General features: G+C 41.8%; 2 protein-coding genes across 2 annotated transcripts in view; one reads left to right on the top strand and one right to left on the bottom strand.

Annotated features, from left to right (window-relative positions):
• zfhx4 (zinc finger homeobox 4) overlaps nt 1-1,872 on the top strand; it is a 21,047-nt gene extending 19,175 nt beyond the window's left edge. The window contains exon 7 of the mRNA XM_027004424.2: nt 1-1,872. This exon is cut by the window's left edge and continues 2,479 nt beyond it. The gene's annotated coding sequence lies outside the window, so the exon portion shown is untranslated.
• Nucleotides 1,873-13,603: 11,731 nt separating this feature from the next.
• On the bottom strand, nt 13,604-20,586 carry pex2 (peroxisomal biogenesis factor 2). The gene is made up of 2 exons (XM_027004444.2): nt 20,339-20,586; nt 13,604-16,434 (listed from the first exon to the last, which is right to left on the bottom strand). Exons 1-2 carry the CDS (start codon nt 20,340-20,342, stop codon nt 15,506-15,508), a joined length of 933 nt encoding a protein of 310 aa, XP_026860245.2. The 5' UTR covers nt 20,343-20,586; the 3' UTR covers nt 13,604-15,505.
• Nucleotides 20,587-20,865: the final 279 nt, after the last annotated feature.

Below are 20,865 nucleotides of genomic sequence, written 5' to 3' on the forward strand. Positions count from 1 at the left end.
CCACATTTGTTAGAAGTCTGATGCCTAACAATCCAGACCTATTTATCAATTGGTGCATCCATGAAAGTAGTACTGTATACTTGAAACTGTTAAAGTGCAAGTTGGACAAAATATTTTAAAAACGGTATGAACATTTGCTTCTTGTAAGCAAGAAAGCTGCTTTAAAAAATGGGGACAAAGCATTTGTTTTGTATAATGAAAAGTTTTCCCCGTACTTGTAGGAGTGAATACAGTGTTACCCCTATACACTGCCATTTAGTGCATAGGTTATGTTATTTCCATTGTACTTTGGGCACTTCTGTTCTGTCATACAACTGACCATCTTATTTTCTGTCATATTTTAGTCATATATGCATTACGAAGTATTATAACAACGTTTTGCTGCTACTGTGTAATGTTAATTTGCTTGCCATAAATTCTCAGCTTCCTACCATACTGAGTACTGAATCCTGAACTGAGTACTGAATCCTGAACTGCTTTGCTTTGCTCTTTTCCTTTTTCTTTTCCTTTATTTTTTTTTTTTTTTGGTTACTTATTGTTTCTTTTCCTTTTTCTGTGGAACTTAAAGAATGTGAAAGCTGTCAAGGGTGTTAAATTTTTACGAATCACTTTCTTGTTTGGTAAAGTAGGATAATGTGATTCATTCCAAAGTAACAGAAGGCTGTTTGTATGAAAGTAAAAGGCTTGTGAACAAAGAACGCTAAGCTGTTGTACATATTCGTAGTTGGCTGTGCATGGTAAAAATTTATTAATATGAAGAAATGCAAAAATGTATTGCTTTTGGTATTCCTATTCTGAGATGAACAAGTAGCATGTAATGCAACTGTTTGACAGGTTAAATCAAATCATGCTTAAAAATTGTTTCAAACGATGAAATCAAGTAACATTTCATTTTGTTTTTATTATTGTACAGGTGTTTTTTTGTTTTTTGTTTTTTTTTGTTAAAGTTAAAAGGCAAATGTCACGGTTTTTAATTCTCTTATGTGAACTTTTTAATGTTCTTATTTAGATTTTTAGTATTTTAACATTTATTTTAATCCTGAAGACACTTTTTGATTGTGTTTCATAAGAGACATCTTGGCCTCCAAAGGTGCAATCCTGCCTCTGTCCAAAACCATAAGCGACTGTCCTGATTCTAAAGGCTTTAGAACATGCTTTGGCCTTTTCCTGACTGTGGAACAGCATTACAAGACTGAGCTGTCGGCTAGCACCTTGCGCTAACGTGTTAGCCTGGACCAGAATGCTTCCCACACAAAGGACTGGTAAAGCAAATTAAAAAAAAAAAAAACTAACCAAGGATGGTCCAACAATATAACTGTACATAAACGTTGCAACTGCACAGCAGCCAAAAAAAAAAAAAAAAACAAAACAAAAACAAAAAAAAACAACAAGAAAACAAAAAACAAACAAAAAAACAACCTTTTTATGGATGGATAGCGTGAAGCATAAGTGGACACCTTCTAAAGGTCGAAATTAGGATTGTTCTTCTGGATATCAAAGGGATCATCAATCATATTCTTCACAATATGTACTCTCAACGCCTGGGTAACACAGGAAATGCACCCCGAGGTTTTAATAAAAAAGAAGCCCCTATGGCTAAAACTTTAAATAAACTAAACCAAAAATGTTATTGATGTTTTATATATAGAGAGTAGTCTCATTAGTTTTTGTTACTGTAATGTTTGAGGTTTCAGCTGTACCGTATTACGGTAATAACATGGTTTTGAAACTTTTTTTATTTTGTCACAGACCTGTTGTCATAGTTGAAATGACGTTTATTGTAGATGGTATTTGAACAACTTCTGGAAATAGTTCATCAAGTATGTTTGTTGCTCATTGTTGTGATACATTAAAAACTGTATCTGCAAACCATTTCTGGGTGTGGTATAAAACGCATACTTCTGTCTTTGTGGTATAATTATCTTGCTCTCATTTGCATAGAACTTACTCAATATCACTTTACACTAAACATCATGCCAACATCAGTACACAATAAGATGAGCTGTATAGCCAAAAGATGTTCAACATGGGAAGAATAGTAAAAACATTTCATCTGCAACTCTGAAATTTCCCTCTCGGCAGTCCACTACTCATTATGGGATGGAAAGTCATGCAGGAAACATTTTTTATTTTTCAGTGTATCCCTTTTGATGTGTTATTTAGTTGTAATCTGTCTTTATCTACATACCCTGGATTATCTTTAAAAGTGTCGACTAATCTCAAGTGTCTTTGTGCAGGTTTTTTGCTAAAATCCTCCTCTGCCAGTGGATTATTCAGAGAAGTGTCATAGATTTGTTAGCTACTGAACCAGCACCTGTCAAGGAGGGGAAAAACCTTTTTTTTTTCTTATCAATTGAAAAAGCCATGTCATCATAAAACAACCAATTGATCAATTAATGTTAATTAATATATTTGACTGTTTTAAAAATAGATATGTCCATTTTACAAGACATAAAAGTGTATTTTGTGCATAAATGAAAAAGTTTTTGTTGTACTAAATATTTAAATTTGGACTTTTTGTGGAAATATACCAAGGTAAATATACCAAGTCCCATTTATTTTACTCAGAAGGTGTGTGTGTGTGTGTGTGTGTGTGTGTGTGTGTGTGTGTGTGTGTGTGTGTGTGTGTGTGTGTGTGTGTGTGTGTTTTTTTTTCTTGCCTTTTTTCCATCGCCATTTTCCCACATAGCTCATTTTCAGAAATTGGGGCAGAGCAGGTTGCAGGCCATTTGGACATCATCCCTGTTATTCTTCCCCAAAGTATACATTTCCCCTGTTCAGTTTGAGAGTCTCCCATATTCTGTGACTGGATAGGACTTGACCTTTGTGGGAACAATAGTGAGCGGCATTTCAGCTCTGTGTTCTCCTGATGCTGTGAAAACTCCCCTCCTGCCTTTCCATAGTTGTTTGCTGACATTTTAGACCCAGGATCCCATCCCAGTAGCTCCGTATGTATCCTGTGCAGTGGGTCTTGTCTGATTGTTCTATTGTTCGGCCCCAAAGTGAGAAAAGACATCTGAATTTAATCCCCCGAGGAGCGGTAAAGGGGGCCTCCACAGACACTGACTGTTTGTCTGACCAGCATGGGATATTTGGACACCTGTACTTGTAAATGCTACTCAAAACAGATAGTTGTCACTAAAAATATGTTTTATCTGTAAGATGCAGATTCTGGCAGGTCATTTTTAGGTTTTGGGCCAGAATGATGGTTAACATTCCCTTTTTCTAGTGTGGTATTATTTCTTTTCAGATGTTTTTGATTTAAGGCTGTTGTCATTTCAGTAAAGAAGAAAGGGTCATACATTAAGACTTTCGAAGGTTTTCTTATGCTCTATTGTGGTCAACAGAAATGGAGATCATCAAAAAAGGTCTTGTGCATTGTTTTTTTCTTCGAATGAATCAATCAGTAAGGCATTTGTTCTTGTAGAAAAACGGATAATTAACCTGTACATATTGAACAGTCATCATAGTTTAATGATGGAGCTTATACAGTTAACAAAACTAATGTAATCCCCAGCCCATGTGTCTTGCTTGTTAATGCCTATTGACATATTGTTGATATTGTCTCTCAGCGTTCGTCAGGTCTACGGTAGTCAAGTAAATGAAGAGTGATTGCATTGGATTTTTTTTTTCCTCTTGCCGTTGGAATCCCATGTGTGGAATACTAATTCTTGCATTTAGCTCCCTGAACCCAGGCCTTTCATTTAAACAGATCCAGTTCTAATTAAATTCTGCACGTGGGAATGTATCATTCCTGCCTAATCCCCAATTCACTGTCCCAAACATTGTATTATCCTGAGAAAATCCATTAGCTGAAGGCTATGTAAAAGTAGATTTCTTCTTCAAGGCCAGACCAGCAAGACCCTCCGTGCTAACAACCAAAAAAACAATACCACATGTCACTTAGAAATAATGACTACATTTGCAGCAAATATGAACTATTATTTTTTTAAACTGATTTCAGAAAGTGATATAAGAATGAACAATATAAGGATGAATATACAGAAAATAACATGCAATGTGTAGAAACAGATTACATTTGTTATATTCAAACAAATAAGGTGTACATAATGCGTGATGGGTATATTTTGGAAGCCTGTTCTATGGTATGATATGCAACATCTGGAGCACCTAATTTATATCCTAGGTACAGAAATGAGATCACCAACTCATTGGTGCCAGCAAATGTACTTTATGAATCATAGACCACAGATGAATTATTCGTTATCATACAAGTGCCAAAAAGTGGGAAAAAACACATCATTCCACCTAAAAGATGAGATTTAGGAATTGTTTTGCAGAAATACATTGACCTCATTTTAATCTCTCACCACCAATCATAAGAGCTATTCTGGATTCTAGAGTTTGATTCATAAACTTACCCTGTTCCAAACACCTGTGTTTCATTTACAATGGTGCACCTGAGCACAAAATAACTATTTGTTATTTATGACTGTGTCTCTTCAGAAACTGTTTTATTTATAGAATAATTGTGGATGCAGATTATCTGAGTAGATTGTAGACCCAAATATGCTGTTAAGTATCACATAACATAATATAAAAGTAATTGAAACTGTAATTATTTGTTGACATATTAAAACGAGGTGTCCTATGTGGTTAGTTAATAAATAATCAAATGAAATGCATTTTGTGTGCAAGAGCAAGATGTAAGTTTCTAGAATAAGGCAACATTTCATTGGCAAAATAAGAATGCCTTGATAGGTGAAAATGGAGAGAACAAATACAAGCACGACATTCTGTGAGGGACTAGGCGAATAGTCCACAGCAGGCTACGATGTGAAGAGCTGGCGCACCTGTGGGGTTTAAACACGGACTAGGGCCGTGACTGACAGGAATTTGTGAGTGCGTGTGTGAGAGGAAGTGGCCGGTGTGTGAGAGGTCTATGTATCTGTTAATATTTTTCTTCTGGTTATAAAATGTATATGAATTTAGGTTGTATTAACATTCATAATTCTTGAATAAAAATGTTAAAATAACAATTCTCACTGACCTCAAACAATGAATTAAGGAATAAATCAGAAAGCATGAGGGGCAGTACATATATGAGTGTATCTCACTCACAATGCAATAATTTCTCATGTACCATACACACACACACACACACACACACACACCCATGCATATGTGTGTATGTGTGATACAGGAGGAAGTATTGCATTGAGAGTGATACACTCATAATATTGCCAATATCCACCATAGGCTATGTAGTCAACAGAGCTGCGTATCTCAGGAATGAAAGCTGGGAGAAGATCAAAATAAGTCACAGTGCTACACCGCTGGAATAAATGCACAAGGAGGAGGATGCTTCTTCCCCACCGGGACTTCCCAGTCTGATTGTTCTGTTATGTTTTCCAATATGTTCGGAAAACCGCATACCCCAAATGGTTCGGGATGAAGGTTTTGGTGGAGGCTGTGCAGGTGTGTGCACTTTCTTTGTAGAAATATACTGAATCAGTCTTTTTTATTTAATGCTCTGTGTTAATGTATATGTAAAATGTAAAAAGATTTGCTTTTCTATTCCGGGTGAGGGTCTTAACATGCAGTTGTAGCATTCTCTGAAATAGCTTTGAATGGGAGTATGTGGGCTGTGTTCACTTCCTATAGGTGACAAAATACAGGTGGGTGGTGCACATTCCTTTTGTAGGCTGAAATAGCGGCCGACTTTGTCAGCGCATCTGCTACGGACATGTTTGAATTACACTGAGCATGCTCAAAGGGTCAGACACACATCTGCGAGATGCTTCAATGAAGCTGTATTATTCCACCGTGCAGGAGCAATGCCAAACCTTTTTTTCCAAGAATATTGTGTACAAGCCTGTGCATGTCATGGTAATGCTGGTCGGACGGATGTAGAAGTGTCTGAAAGGAGACACGCGAGCAGTCAGCTCTCCTGCAGATGAAGAGCATATTGTTCCATGTGCGGGAACAAGTCATTTTCTGAAAATCGATTCACTTGCGTTCTGTAGTCAAGTCAAAAACTGCACAACAAAAAGCACATGACATTCACATCTCATGTTGACCATGCGAACCTAATTAAGCTCAAACCCACTACCATGGAAATACAACAAGTACTACAAGCTGGATTAGTGGCTTCCCACCAGCAGACAAACAATATCATGCAGTTGCAAATCAAAACTAGCTTTTGCTGTGAATCAGTCTAATTCCCTGTACACTCTGATGAACAGGAGAAGCATTCATATGTCCACCTGAGGATCATGAAGGCATGACTTAGTGTACCTAGTGCTTGACCTCTGACCCCAGTCATGTGAGCTCCACACCAGATATTCATTCACACCTTTACTCAAGTCAAGCAACTCCAAATCCTAAATCTCATGTTTTATTTATCAGACGCTCGACAATGCACAGATTTAATTGTTTCTTAGACTGGAAACGAAGCCATGGCAACCGGAGTAAACACGGTGGTTTTATAACTCTGCTTCACATTTGGAGAGCGTTCCAGGTTGGGATTTTTACAAGTGCCTGACTGCTGTGCGATGCGTCAGGAGCGAGTGAGGGAAAGGTGTGCCGGCGCCCAGACCTCATCCTGCTGTCCTTTAAAGCACAAGCCTGAGAGACTGCATGCTGTAGCAGACTCCAGCAGACTGGAGCACAAGCCTGAAATGGGGTGTGCGCGTGTGCGCGTGAAGTTATCTGCTGCTGTTTGATTGTATCTTCGTTCCCTTTTCTGTTTCCCTTCTCTTTTTGTAGCAACACATGGCTTCTTTTTATAAATGTTTCTGTCTTCAGTATTTTTCATTGTATATGGGAATTACAGTGTTAGCACAGCTATTTATTCTTATTAATGAATGTATTTTTTTCTCTTTATTGTATGAGTTTTGAGAGACAAAGTAAAGCCAGCACATCTCCCAACATCCCCAGACGCTGTGCACCAACTCTGTCTCAAGCATATCCCACGTTTGTAATAACTATCAGAGCCTTCCACATATACATGCAGCTTTCTTTGGGGGGGGGGGGGGGGGTAATGCATTTATTCATTGGAAAAGGTGTAGAACAACCCACTTGTATGCCAGAAAAGCTCAAGGAAGCTTGCTTGCTTTACCTTATCGGGAAGAGCCGAGGCTCTCTATCTTCCCGCCAGTGTTTACAAAGACATGCAAATGGAGCGCACGCCGCATCACAAAAAGCCTTCTGATTTCCAAACACGGGCCTCTGATTACAGCCATTTCCCAGCTCGATGCTGCCTCCCATGCGATTGGGCCCTCTGAGATGTGAGGGACGGTGTGGCTAGAGTATACGGATCAGGTTGGACTCGGTGGCTGAGGCGCAGACAGCACTGTCTATTGTCAAACATAATTTCCCCTGAGTTCTGAGTTAGGCAACGGGATATTTATTTAGCAAGGAACCTTGATATGAAATAAATAAAAGTCTATTGTAATCATTAAATCTGACCAAACTTTAATTGTGGATTCTAGACTACACACCGAGGCTTATGAATTGAGACAATAGCTATATGCACATTAAATGCATATCAGAGTGTAATTTGTATATACTGCTTGAGATGCTGCAATGGGCACTATTACTGCCTCATCATTATGAGTGGGGAAATGGGTGGAGCTCATACCCTTCATAAAGAAAGTTGGCATTACAGCTAGCAGCACCATTAAATAAAACCCAATCATTTCGACATCAAGCCTGCATATTCATAAATAATCCCAGTATACACTGCTCACAGGTCCACTCCACTCTCCAGTTCTTTCTTTTTCCTCTCTCGCTCTCTCTTTCTCTCTGTCTCACAGTGTGTGTGTTCATGTGCCACCCAAATACACACAAGCATGTGACTAAGAAATAAGCGAATGTCGTACCTTGCAGACAAATGCCATTGTTCATTTAATCACATGTTGGGCAGAAGGACAGTGTAATTATGTTGTCATTTCTCTGTGTGAACGTCATTAACATAGTCTGCTAGAGCAGTCTTTGTTCTCTGACAATAGTGCAGTTTGGACTCAGTGGTGGAAAAAATAAAAGGTCCTCCGAAAAATGAAACTGGCCTAAATGCAAACTGCACTTGATTTCTTTTTTTTTTTTTTTTTTTAAATATTATAGCTAGAACTCTTTGTGGCCCAATGAATGAAGCACTGGCATGAAATACATACATACATACATACATACATACATACATACATACATAAATCAAATACTCTATCAGCTCCAGAATGCAAAGCAAACTGTGCTCCACCTCAGTTCTGCTGTACTTCAGCATCTGAAAGGTCAGCATCTGTAGAGGTCAAAAATTCTGAGTGTAAGGAGTAAAAATTGGCGTTCTCTGCATGCCCGATAGATCGCTGTCTGCCTGAGACAGCAGAGGCCTGTTCGTGCCTTTTACAATGCATTTTTATGAGCTGTTTATTGGAAAATACACTTTAAGCTGCTCGAGATGTAATCTAGAGGCCAGCATTTGAGAAGTGAATTATTAGCCCCAGATGACTGTGCCACTCTGTTCTGTGCAATGAAACAGCACCACTAAGACAGGAAGACAAAGGGGAAGACAATAGGAGAGACAATATTAGAGTACAAGGGACACTGGCAAACTGTCTGACACCGTGCCTTTGTCTCAGGAACTTGTCCAGCAAGTCTGAACCAGTCTATTTTAGGCGTTGTAAAATTAAACTGTACTTCTTGGTCTAAAAGGTGCGCTCTGACCTACAAATGCAGATGGTGTCGTCCGGGCGTCATCCGGGTACTGCCATGAAAGCCTCCAGTTCAAGCCACTCCCCTTTATGACCACACTGCTGCTTCACACGCATCTCTCTTCAAAGTCTCTATTTAAAGCCCCGAGATGGCTGCCTACGACATTTAAGGGGCATGTGCCGTCCTCACTTACTTGCCCATAACCCCACGCATCATCCACCAAATGGTCGATTGCCTGCTCCAAACTCCTTGGAGGAGAGGCTGGCTTTCTGCCTGACCTCCCTCCATGCTGCCTCTGATAGATTTAGAGCCCGGGCAAGCTGAACACCTGGCACAATTCCATTGCCCTGCCCTCCTCTCTGTGAGTCTGCGCCTGGTGGCCGTGTGCGCGGTGCTCCGAAGGAGAGGAAGCCCTGGTGTTATGCGGTGGTACTCTCCAGAGGGCCACTCCCATGGTGAATACCGACACTGTCACCACGGAGGTCCTGGAGAGTTCATTTCCACTGCTGTCCTACAGCGACAGGGGGGTGGACAGCAAGCGAAGAAGCAGCTCCTGTTCCCTACTGGCCGGTTTGCCAATGCTGTTCCTAGACCGTCTCAAACATTACTGCATCAGCTGGTGCTGTTTTGCTTACCGAAAGGTACCGTCTGAATAACAAAATCCTTTGGAAACATTTAGACAATGCAGTTGAGATCTTTAAATAAAACAAGAATTGTTCTTAATGCTGATTTGAGGGTTACCATGTCAATTTAAAAACAATATTTTAAACACCAAAATCACTTTCATAAATGATGCCTTAAAAAAAAGAAGCTTGCATGTCTGGGCAGCCTTTAAAGGTGCGATTAACATCCCCGCAGCAACGCGAGCAGGAAAGAGCAGATTAATTCTGCAGGAGTGAACGAATGAATATTGCTATTAAGGCTCGGCCCGTTTGAAGGACAAAGGGCGGGGCTTTCTCAGGAGAGCACTCTACCCATCATCGCTGCTTAACCGAAACTCCCCTAGTCACAGTCGCATAATGACAAGCGTGGGTCCTCTTCTTCGGTTCAGCCCACTGTCCTATTCAAATATTCATCGGCAGGGCCAGTAGGAGCTGGCGAGGGGAAATCCGGTAATTGCGGCACTTCGTCTCCCCCCGGTCTGGTGGCGGAGAGGCGGGGCCCACTCAGCCGCCATTGCATTCCATCTGAATAGGTGAAAATAACTATTAAAATGCAAAACCGCCAGATACGCGAAGCGTCTTGCGCAGAAGTCGGGGGCCTTCGTTCCCCCCCCACTTTGATGAAGCGCTCGGCTCGCCGAGCTGAACTTCACAAATGGTTCCTGGCTGGAGCGGCGGTGCGACGCGGTAGGCTTGGCCAAGCGGGCGGCTATAAATCACGGGCGGGTAAAGGGTTTTTAATGCAGCACTCTGCGCTCACAGCCTCCATTTTCTGTCATGGCACAGTAAAAGATGAGAGCCCCCGGGGGAATCCCGGCCCCCGAGCCGCCCGGCGCGAAGCTCCGGGTCACGGTGCCCGCGCCTCAATAGATAAATACATAAATACATGCAAGGATACAGCATACAGCTCTCCAAGAATCCTGCACCAATGGCTGTCAATATATTACTAAAAACCACTGTTTCATCAATATCCAACGTATGCACTTTTGAGTAGTACAGTATGTCTTTGGAAGTATGTTGTAATAAGCCAAATATTTTTTATTTTTGTGTATTTTGTAGTGTTTTTAAATGTCCTTTATTAAAATATATTATTACATTAATAAAACAAAATTGTTACACTATGTCCATGAAACGTGTGTGTGTGAATGTATAACATAATTCACGTTATAAATGTAAATATATCAAGTAAAATAAAAATGAAATGTAAATGAAATGCTATTTAACTATTTTGCCTTTCTTTTTTCAGGAAAATAATACTAAATGCACAAAATGTTTATGTATTTTCTTCTTGTCGAAGCACTTGGTTATTGGGCGGTGGGTACAGCTGTGGTGCATCGAAAGCAATCAACCAGAGAATATCAAGGGTGGGCGGCCCTCACACAAGTGCAATGTCACCACTCACTAAAGGACAAGTCTACGCTTGGAAGATTAAAAGATTCTCAGATTTGACTTTCATATAGGTGTATTCATAATGCCTTCCTGATACCATGGGCTTCGGGCTGGGAAGCGTGCAAAAGGTGTTCTTATCTTCTACCTCGTCAAAATGATCACGATGCCTCCCAGAAATGAAAATGGGCACGATTCTTTACTGTCTGATCACACGGGTTCAGCTTTGTTTCAGACAAAACATCATTTTGGCAGGCGAGGCCAATAATTTCAGGGCTCTCTCTTCAGAATTCATGTTCCTTGTCGAATTTCTTGCTGAGTTCAGTCAACAGAAAATGACGATGAAATGCGTGATGTATGAGGCATCAGATGAGCAGGAGAAGGCTGGACAAGTGTCTCTTTTCCACTATAAGAAAATCATCTCCTCCTCACACGATGAAGAAGAGGCATGCGAAAATCAATTTCCCCACATCTCAAAGTGAGCAGGATGTCCATGTTTTCTGGGGTGGGGGTGGGTGGTTGGGGTAAATTTGCAAACAGAACAAATTTGGTTGCTCAGGTTAATCTTCGCAGACACGTGTGGTTCACTGATTTCCAGCAGGAGTTCACAAGCGGGCACCTTCGCAGTATGGTTTCCATGGAAACAGGAAGATGATTTTCTCGGCGAGCTGAAGATCCAGTGCTAAAACATCCAGCGGTGTGCTGTCATTATGTTTCGGGTGAACCGTGGGTTAGGCTTTTTCAGCTAAGACTGAGATGGAAACCCACAAAGCTGTAATATCATCACCTTCTATTGTCTCCACTAATTTGCAGCTCTATGCTGTAGATGCATGGTTTTCACATATGAGCACCATTCATGAATTTTTCACTGTAATCAATCATTAATCTTCCTTGATATAATTTACAAAGGCACAGAAAACAATGCACAAACAAACAAACAAAAAACACGATCACACACATAATTAGAAAAATAATCCCTGTATTAGGCTGCTCTGTTTGTAAAAATGTACAGTTGTGCATAGCTATTTTCTATCACAACAAAAGTAGACCAAATATCATTAGTGTAACTAGTCATTACCTCCCATATTGTGAATTAAATGAACTGATACAGTGCATGGTCTGTACCTAGTGCTGCATTTTGAGGCCACTTGGGCTCCTCTTGAATTTCCCTGAGATGGCGTTACACCAGGGCCTGAGTTAAACATCTCCAGAGCAATGCCCTGTGCGTTCTTCTGCACACACGGTTCCAATCAAATTTGCCAAAGTTATCAAAACTTCCAAAGCACCCAGAGATGTCCTAAGCCTCAGAAAATTCAAAGGGGCCATCTGGAAGGATGGCAGTAGATTATTTGCAATTTTGTGTGCATTAGACCCCAGTAAAAGGGCTGTCCAGGCCCTGGCTGTATACCCACCTCTCCTCGGGCTCATTACTGAGCAGACCAGCCCCAAATCCCCACCCTAACTCCTGACAGTCATCTTCCTGCTCTCTAAGCCACTCGGGCTTCAGCTCAGCCAATAGCGACAGGAGCTTCTGTTCATGCAGGTACTGGCTCCTCCCCACAGAAAAGCAGCTTCTCTTTGTAACAGTCAGCAGAGGCGTGTGTGTCTGTCGCCTGCAGACACCAGCAGATAATGTGCAGGACAGACCCACTCAATTCATATTGACACGGCAAAAGTCAAACTGACATATATTCATGTACTTGTCCAAATAAAAATGTGCAGGTCAGTTGTCTGTGCTTCTTTATATGAGTTTTTTTAAAAGGTTACACAGTGTTGTAATGTTATATGGGCATGTAAAGTGAGTTACTTCGTTGAACTAGAACATAAAATACAAAAATGAAGGTAAAAGCCAGTGTCAGAAAATGGAAAATGTTCCCTGCACTGATTGACCACATACTCTCCTTAGATCTCAAAATCACTTCAAACAGTAATGAAATAGAGATAATTGGCCACTGTTGACAAATATGTCTGGGGGTTGTTAAAAAGTTACTATTAGCTATGAACTTGCCTTTTGAGTCCAAGGAAAATGTCATAAAGAAAAGACTTTCTTTGACTTTTAAACCAGATGAAGCATTTGTATTTTTAATGGATTTTCCCTTCGGCAAACTAGCATGCACACATGCATTCTCAGACAAAACCATACATGAACAAATACACACAGATTTATCTGGCAAAATGTTTTGTTAATCGCTAATTGTGCTATTATCTATCTATTCAAACTATTTATAATAAACAGTAGTAGAATTCTACAAATCGTAAGCTGTGTCCAATTGGTTATATTCAAAATATATTTGGCTACACAATCTGGGGCTAGACTCCTGCAAACTCTCTACACTACAAGTGGGAAAAAAAACACAGTTAATGTGTATTTGTCAAAGCAACATTATGTGTTTAGAGAATGCACTGCAATTGAAATAAATATTTAGTATATTACTTTGAGGTAAATAGATTGTTGTAACTGAAATCTAAAAAAATATTATTTGATTGCTTTCCATATTATTGTATATGCATACCTTGTCTGTTGGTATGTTAATCTGTTGGTGTGTGTTTTTTGTTACTATTGTCCTCTATATGGACTTTGATATACTAATGTTATAAATATATGAAAATATGTTGTGATATACTAACAGTGAAATTCCATCTAAAATTCCAGCAAAGAAAGTGAAAATTCTTCATGATTATATTATATCATGATTATATGATAACCCTAACCCTAACCCTAACCCTAACTTACATTAGTCAATTTATGTAATTCTAAGTAATTAAGGAATTTGGTGTTTAAATGGCATGAAGTTTTGCTAAGAATATATTGTGCTTCAACGGTCCGACTACAAGTAATATACTGCAGGATCCAGGCTGGTCCATATACTGCAGAAAACACTAGGTAACAAGCAAGGCCTTCGGATTTATTTTTCAGCGTATGCAAGAGCACAATTCCATTAAACTATGAATGGTTACACAAGCAAAGTGCCATCATTACTAGGACTAAAAACTCTTTACTTTTACCCTCATTAATAAGAGAAATAAGAGAAACCAGTGACCAACATCAAAAGATCTGGAATGTAGGCAGTAATGAACCGAATCACCCATCAAAGCGGGAATCTGGTCAGGAATGTGTCTACTGTACTACCATTCTTTGTGCACCTGCATGGAGAAAGCACAGGGGCAATTTGCAAAGTAAATGGTGTCACAGTGTACAGTTTTCATAGCCAGCAGGGAGGTGGTACAGTGGAGCAAATGAATGAAATTTATGAGAAGCAAAGTGCAGGAAGGAAAACTTATTCCTAGATAACCTGATCCAGTGAAAAGGCCCCCTGTCTTAGTCACTGTATTTATAGCCTCATCTAGTGTCCACATCAGCCCACGCACATACAGACACACACTCACACACACACACACACGCACACAAACACATACAGAAACGCATACACATAAAATATCAGTCATTGTGTAATCAGGCATCAAAAGTTAACTGGCATGTGTACATCCACTGCTCAAAAGAAAATGAAATGTCAAAGACATTTGCGATTCATCTTATGAGGGCTGAATCACAGTAATCCTTTCATGTTGCAGTCAAATAAATGCACGTTAGCGTAATGTGCGCAGCTTCAAGTGCACATCTCCATAATCTCTGTGTGTATTAAAGATGCGTCCTGAAGGCAAGGCTCATTACTATGGTAAACCACCTATAAGAAGAGCTATTGAAACATACTGTGCTGCATGCCTCACATGTAAATATGACTAAGAGGCGATACTCAGACTAGTTGCAATGTGACTAAAGACCAGTGGTGCAAGACAACCCAAGGCTTGTGTTCTGCATTTGAGTTATTGCCACCTGAAAACACGCACACAAACAAACAAACAACGGACGCTACTGCCAGAGCTGTGGGTTAAGCTGTTGTCCGTGCAAACACACCCAGGCAAACACTGGCTACACTGCCGGGTTTCCTCGACCGTCTGGGCCAAGCGTCCGGCAAAACCAGCTGCAAATTCTCACTGACAAAGAAAAACGTCAGCGGAGTGATTTTAGAGATGCAGGAAAACAAACAAACAAACAAACCACAGGGGCCCATCACGCCCAGAGCCATGATTGATTGCCTCCAAATCCAGCAATTAAGGTCATGCAATCAAAAAAGGCGGGACTTTCCAGCAGACACAAGCCTGCTCGCGTGGACCTCGCCTGAGGCGTGGCTCTTCAGACATGGTTAGCGCACAAGAAAATCACTATTGCTGTGGCTATTATTAGGATTAGCGCATAATATGCCTCAAACTTGCACAGACCTACCAGGGTTTGTTACAGTTTACTACAGACTTAAGAAGGGCCAAGGAGATTATGATGGGATGTCTGTCAATCTGAACACCCCCTCCCCACCCCCGGTTTCTCCTTGATCTTGTGCAAATTTTGCATTTCTTAGGGGGCGGGGGAATTGGAACGTGCCAGCCGTTGAGAAGTGGGTTGTTTTGATGTTTATTCATTCACTCACTGCTCTACCCACCAATGCAGAAAAGTGGACCTCTGATACTCTGTCTCCATCAAACTTTAATGAGGGGGAATAAAATTAGAGGCATGAACAATGTTGATTCAAAAATTACACATAATTAAGTTTGTCTCTAGTCAGTCTTTGTACAAAATCTTGCATATTTCATAGCAACAAATGCTCTCACTTCAGCCGAGCCACTAGCTACAATCTTTCATCAGCCAATCTGTATAAAGAGAAAACAGAAACAAAAATTCACATTTGTACTACTGATGAGCTCCAAAAAAGCTCTGCGACTCAACCAGGAGCTTATTCGTAGTTTGGATGCATTTCGGTGAGTTCTATCTGGAGCTTGACCGGCTCCAGAGTCGCCACCTCCGCGCCGCACTTGGGGCAGGTGAAGAACACGTCTCTGATGGTGTGGCTCTTCACGCAGTAATAGCAGAACACGTGTCCACAACCAATAGAATGGGGCATAGTGGGCCACTCCCTGCACACTGCGCACTCTGTGGCACCGCCCACGTCTCTGCCCCTGCCCGCCGCGGCCGGAATGGCGAAGAGCGTCGCTGCTGCTGCTCTCAGCCTGCTGGCGCTCACCAGCGGCAGCAGGAAGATGAGAAACTCTGCGAAGCCATGCCAGAGCAGCTCACGGTTCATGTAGCTGAAATTGAGGTGGCGTGGGCCTTGCGGCTGGCTATGCACAGGCTCCACTCCCAGCAGCCTCTCCGTCAGTGTGGGGAAGGTGCCACTGCGCAGGAACAGCAGGAAGTTGAGCAGGCCGGACGCCTTTGTCATGCCGCCCACGATGGCGAGGGCGCCGCGAGCCCGCTGCATGCCCAGGTCGGGGGCATGGCCCAGAAGGAGGGTGGGCAGGCGCTCTCTCACCCACCTACCACCCACGGTCAGGAGTGCATACCACAGCTTCTGCTGCCGGCTCATGGGCCCGGGGTGGGGGCCCGGGACGAGAGTACTGCGGTAGCGGATGTGGAGCAGGGTCTGGCCCACAGTGGCACTGTTGGAGTAGACAGTGAAGCTCCAGATGAGCAGCTGCAGCAGGGCCCTCAGCTCCGGCTCGCCGGGGGTCAGCAAACCCGGCCGCAGGTGCTGGAAGCAGCGGGAGAACTGTGCCCAGACAAGTTGCTCCAGGGCGGCGTCCAGTTCAAAAGCGTCCAGCTGACTGATCCTCAGGACAGGAGATAAAGGGCCTTGGCTGGCCTCGGCCTCACCGCTGGCGCCGGCTGGAAGCACAAGAAGCAAACGGTTATGCATTTTTGCATTTCACTTGAAATCACTTTTCACATGTAAAACCCATCCTAAATTCCCTTTAAGCAGCGCAGGGCAGAGGCACAGGAGGTCTTATACTGTCCCCTCTGGAGATTCGGTCTGTGGACAAATCACATCAGAGGAGATTATTCCAACAGCACAGGCTTGGCAAGGCAGTAAACATCCACCATGTGGAACTACTTTACTTTGATGGCTTTTATATGGGATCTAAGAACTGTGATGTTTGGCAATTTTTCACGGAATACGTTTGTATTGGGCGCAGCTTATCTCCTTAAATGCACTGGTTAAAAAATGAGGGCCAGTGCCAATGGTGGCCACCTCTTAGCCTTTCTGTGCATTAGCGGGCCGGATTTGGACAATCTCAGAAATAAACTGGCTTATAAAAAATCTTAGACGCGTCTTCAATTTTCCCAAAAAAAAAAAAAAAAGTGAATCATTTAGGTTCATTTGGTGCTAATACATTCGTGCGTCCGTGATGTGTTCATGACAGCTGGGTGGAAAGGATGATGGCCTGTATGAAAGTGAAATGGGGAAAGGAAGAAAAAAAAAAGTGGAGCATATCAGTGAGGCAGGTGAATAAAGTGAGAGGAAGCTCGGGCTCAAGCACGGCGCAGCCTTGTATTTTCTTAAGATGGCCTGCACTCAACCTTAACATACAGTATAAGCAGCTGCCATGTTTTATACATGCGCTGGTTTACTGCGCTCTTCAGGAGCCGGCTGGCTCTGCCTACTGTGCGCTGCACCGCTCGGGCGCGTGGGGTAAGGAGGAGCGGCAGGGCACTCAGGGGAGCTCCCAGAGTCTCCATATTCTTTTCAAAGGCTTTTATCGAGCAGTTTACAAGTTATGAATGAATATGTTATATTTGAGAACATACTATTGACAGCAACCTATCAATAGTAATGTGACTATTGTCAAGAGCCTGTCAATATTAATGTAATTATGATTTAGAAGATCACATGGATGTTAGCTGAGGTGAGTAACATCTCCTACAGGCTTGCTATCAATACCAGGATTACTATTGACATGTTCCCTCAGACTCAAAGCAGTTGCCAAATATATAACAACTAGACACTTTTGTCAATGTGTGCTGCCTATAAAAATTAAGCGTTTGAATTTACTGGACTGCAGCCAGAGAGCGGGAAATCTATGTGTTCTTATCTAATCGTCAAAATTTGTAAATCAATAGATGTGTTTACCTCTATTGTAATCAGAGGAGCTGTCCTACATGCAGGAAGCCATGATACATATGGCCACTGACCATGCAACTCTGTCGCGCTCCCACGGATTAGCACTGAAGAAAATGGGCCCAGTGAAGCTGGGCATGACATCTTATATACAGCTGGAGAAGATATAAGCTAGTTTGGAAGAACCCCCCCCAATCCACAATCAGCCTTATTTTTAGATACGTTTGCAAAGTCTGCAGTCTGCTTTCCTTTACGGACAGACCAGATGAAATGCTATTCATAAGCTATTTTTTCATACAGCAGATTTATCAATTGTATGTTTGAGTGCAGGAAGTACACTAGCATTTGTGATGCAGAATCAACTCCGCTCTGACAGACAAATTGCCCCCAAAAAAACGCTGAATTTGGAGCAAATGGATCCCATTACCAGGCAACAAAATGGATGAGGAACACATATATTAGGTTCTACTAGTCACGTTGGGGCCCTGACAACTGGCATTACATGACAAATGACTGGCACCAGCGCAGGTCATAAAGCATTCCTCCCCCAGGCAGCCGACACTGGGCTGGAGCCCGCGGTTCTGCACCCGATAAGGCCACTAACAGTGTGACCTTGAGTCTCGGCATCACAGCGGAGCCACCGCACTCCTACAGCTAAAGGCCTCTTAGGAATCTGCAGGGGGGGGGGGGGGGGGTTCGCCCACATTTCCTTGATCGTGGCTTCAGTTGCACCTTAAGGCCTTTGTGACCTTTGGTGTAAGTGAGGGCATCTCAGCTGAATACACAACCCGTTTCTCTGAAGAAGCCATATATGCGAGATTGAGTGTGAGAAGAAAATGTATTCGAAGACCTTCGCAAAATTAAGAGCAGATACTGTCAGCTGGGCTGATGTTACCGCAATTTGCATATGTCATGAAATGCTGGTGGTTGCATCACACTTTATTTCTTTGCATTTGACCTGTAGATTCTGCCAATTAGTAATATTATGACTTTCAATCTGCAACAAACAGATTTACCTCAATGCTAGAGATGTGGATTCATGACTACTTCAGCTGAAGCACTTTTCTTTTTTATGCACGAAACATTTAATCCACCCCAGAGCCAAGAAGCATATCAATTTCATAATGAACTGATCAAGCAGTCAGTTCAAAACTTCTTAGGTGACATCATCCTGAAATGGAATTAAAAGGTTGGTAAAATTACTCACCATGTGACTACACTAATTGTGGCAAGGCTGCATCATAAAATATGAATGTCTGTAAATGTACTGGAGGTCCGAGCCATTCCCTGTGCTGTCACGCTTTAACCTAATGCTTTACCAAGGCAGTCCTATTTCCCTAATCACCGAAGAATTGTAAGAGCTCGCGCTTAGGCAAAGTTAATGTCTGAGCAGCAGCCTTTAAAGTCAGTCTGACACAAAGATATGGGCTTTTCCTTAATGTAGTTTGCACAGAACATAAATTATTTAAGAGAATTAATTGATTTTGCGAGTATGAAGGTGAAAGATGCAAAGCCTGTATAAGTAATCAGTACAGAAGTTTGCAGGAAAACAACTTAAAAACTCATAAAACATTTAAAGGCTGAGGCAGCAAGAATGACTGGAAAGAACAGTTAATAAATGACAAAACTGTGAGGTCACATTTGTTGACATTACAGCATTTTAAGGTGTTCACGTTACCTGAACAAAAACGCGTTTTAAAAGGACGTGTAAGTCTAATTCACCTCGACTGACATCACAACACTTTACTGTTGTAAAGTGCTTCCTTTAAGTGTTACGCCCTTTTTTAATATATATATATCAGCAACACATTCAAAATTTGAAGCACAGACATTTGAAACAATTGAAAAAGTTGCAAGAGGTTATTTCCTAAACACTGGCTAAGCAAATAAACACATCCATATGCAAATTAACTTTCAAATACGTATTCTTCGAAGCGCTACATTAAAGAAAAACCCGACCATTGGCCCGGACATCATACTCCACTTTGACTTCGCGTATTATTTTAAATGCGCACGCACTGTGGCCCACTTACAGGCCACTTACACCCCAATCAAATGCAAAGCAATCAGCTGCTCCGATTTCATCCGATAACATTTTGCAATCTTAATTTTAAAAATCCATACATCGACCTCCATAATGAAGCGCATGGATCTCCATTTTACATACAGGTCACTGCGAGATTTGCAGAGTTGTGATAAAGCATGAACGAAACAAGCTGTTTCCAGGATGAACCCAGAAAAGGACAGATGGAAAAAAAAGCAGAGAACGTTTCTGCGACAGCAGAGGATACTCCACAAAATCAATCACATCGACCAGACAACAAGTCTTTAAACCGGGTTAAGGACCTATTTTAGCACAAACTACACGCGATGTTTGCCCCCGGCAAATAGCGTTATGACAGTTGTATAACGACGTTGTTCATTTATATCGCTGTAGCTGAGACAACATCCATACAGCTTGTATGTTTTAACACTGCAGAAACGATTACAAATTAAGATATGAGATAATTCACACGTTGTCTTTTGAGACAAATAAACAACTACGCCGCGATAGAAAGAGACGATTCTTGCTTTTTTTGCACGGAATTGAGCATGAACACATTTTAGAGGAAAGGGCACTGAATCTGAGTTCTCGCTGCATCATAACGAGTAAGTTAATTCAGACATATTTACCCATCCTACGCCTGATCCCAGCCTAAAGTCGAACCCGCTACAAACGTTTCCCCTCATTTCCGGGTCGCGTTGCCAGAAGCCACGCCTTTAAGCCAACGCACCAATCGTAAATTGTTCTTTGTTTACGCGATTGATCGCATTCATCCAATCGCATTTTTAGAGGTACTCATCTGACTCAGCGAGGCAAACACAGTCTCCACGTTACAGGGCCGCTGTGCCGCGGGAGGAGGAGCAGGGACTTTAGCACATGCTAAGGCTCAAACCCAACCTGGGTACGTTACTACAAGCCACCCAATAAATACCAGCGGTTTTTAGTAAAACGAATCGTCAGCCAATAGTCTTGAAATAGGGGTGGGCTTTAACAGGCAGCATGTGTTAAACGCAGCAATGAGAGGCGGTTATAAAGTAACGTCTACAATGACACGCAGGAACAGTAGAAGAGAAAAAAGAAACCACAGCACTCAGTAAGATGCAGGACTGCAGATTGACTTGAAATCAGACTTTTCCGGTTTTTTGAGCGAATATGC

Source organism: Electrophorus electricus, chromosome 5, assembly GCF_013358815.1.
Source record: "Electrophorus electricus isolate fEleEle1 chromosome 5, fEleEle1.pri, whole genome shotgun sequence".
Taxonomy (NCBI): Eukaryota; Metazoa; Chordata; class Actinopteri; order Gymnotiformes; family Gymnotidae; genus Electrophorus; species Electrophorus electricus.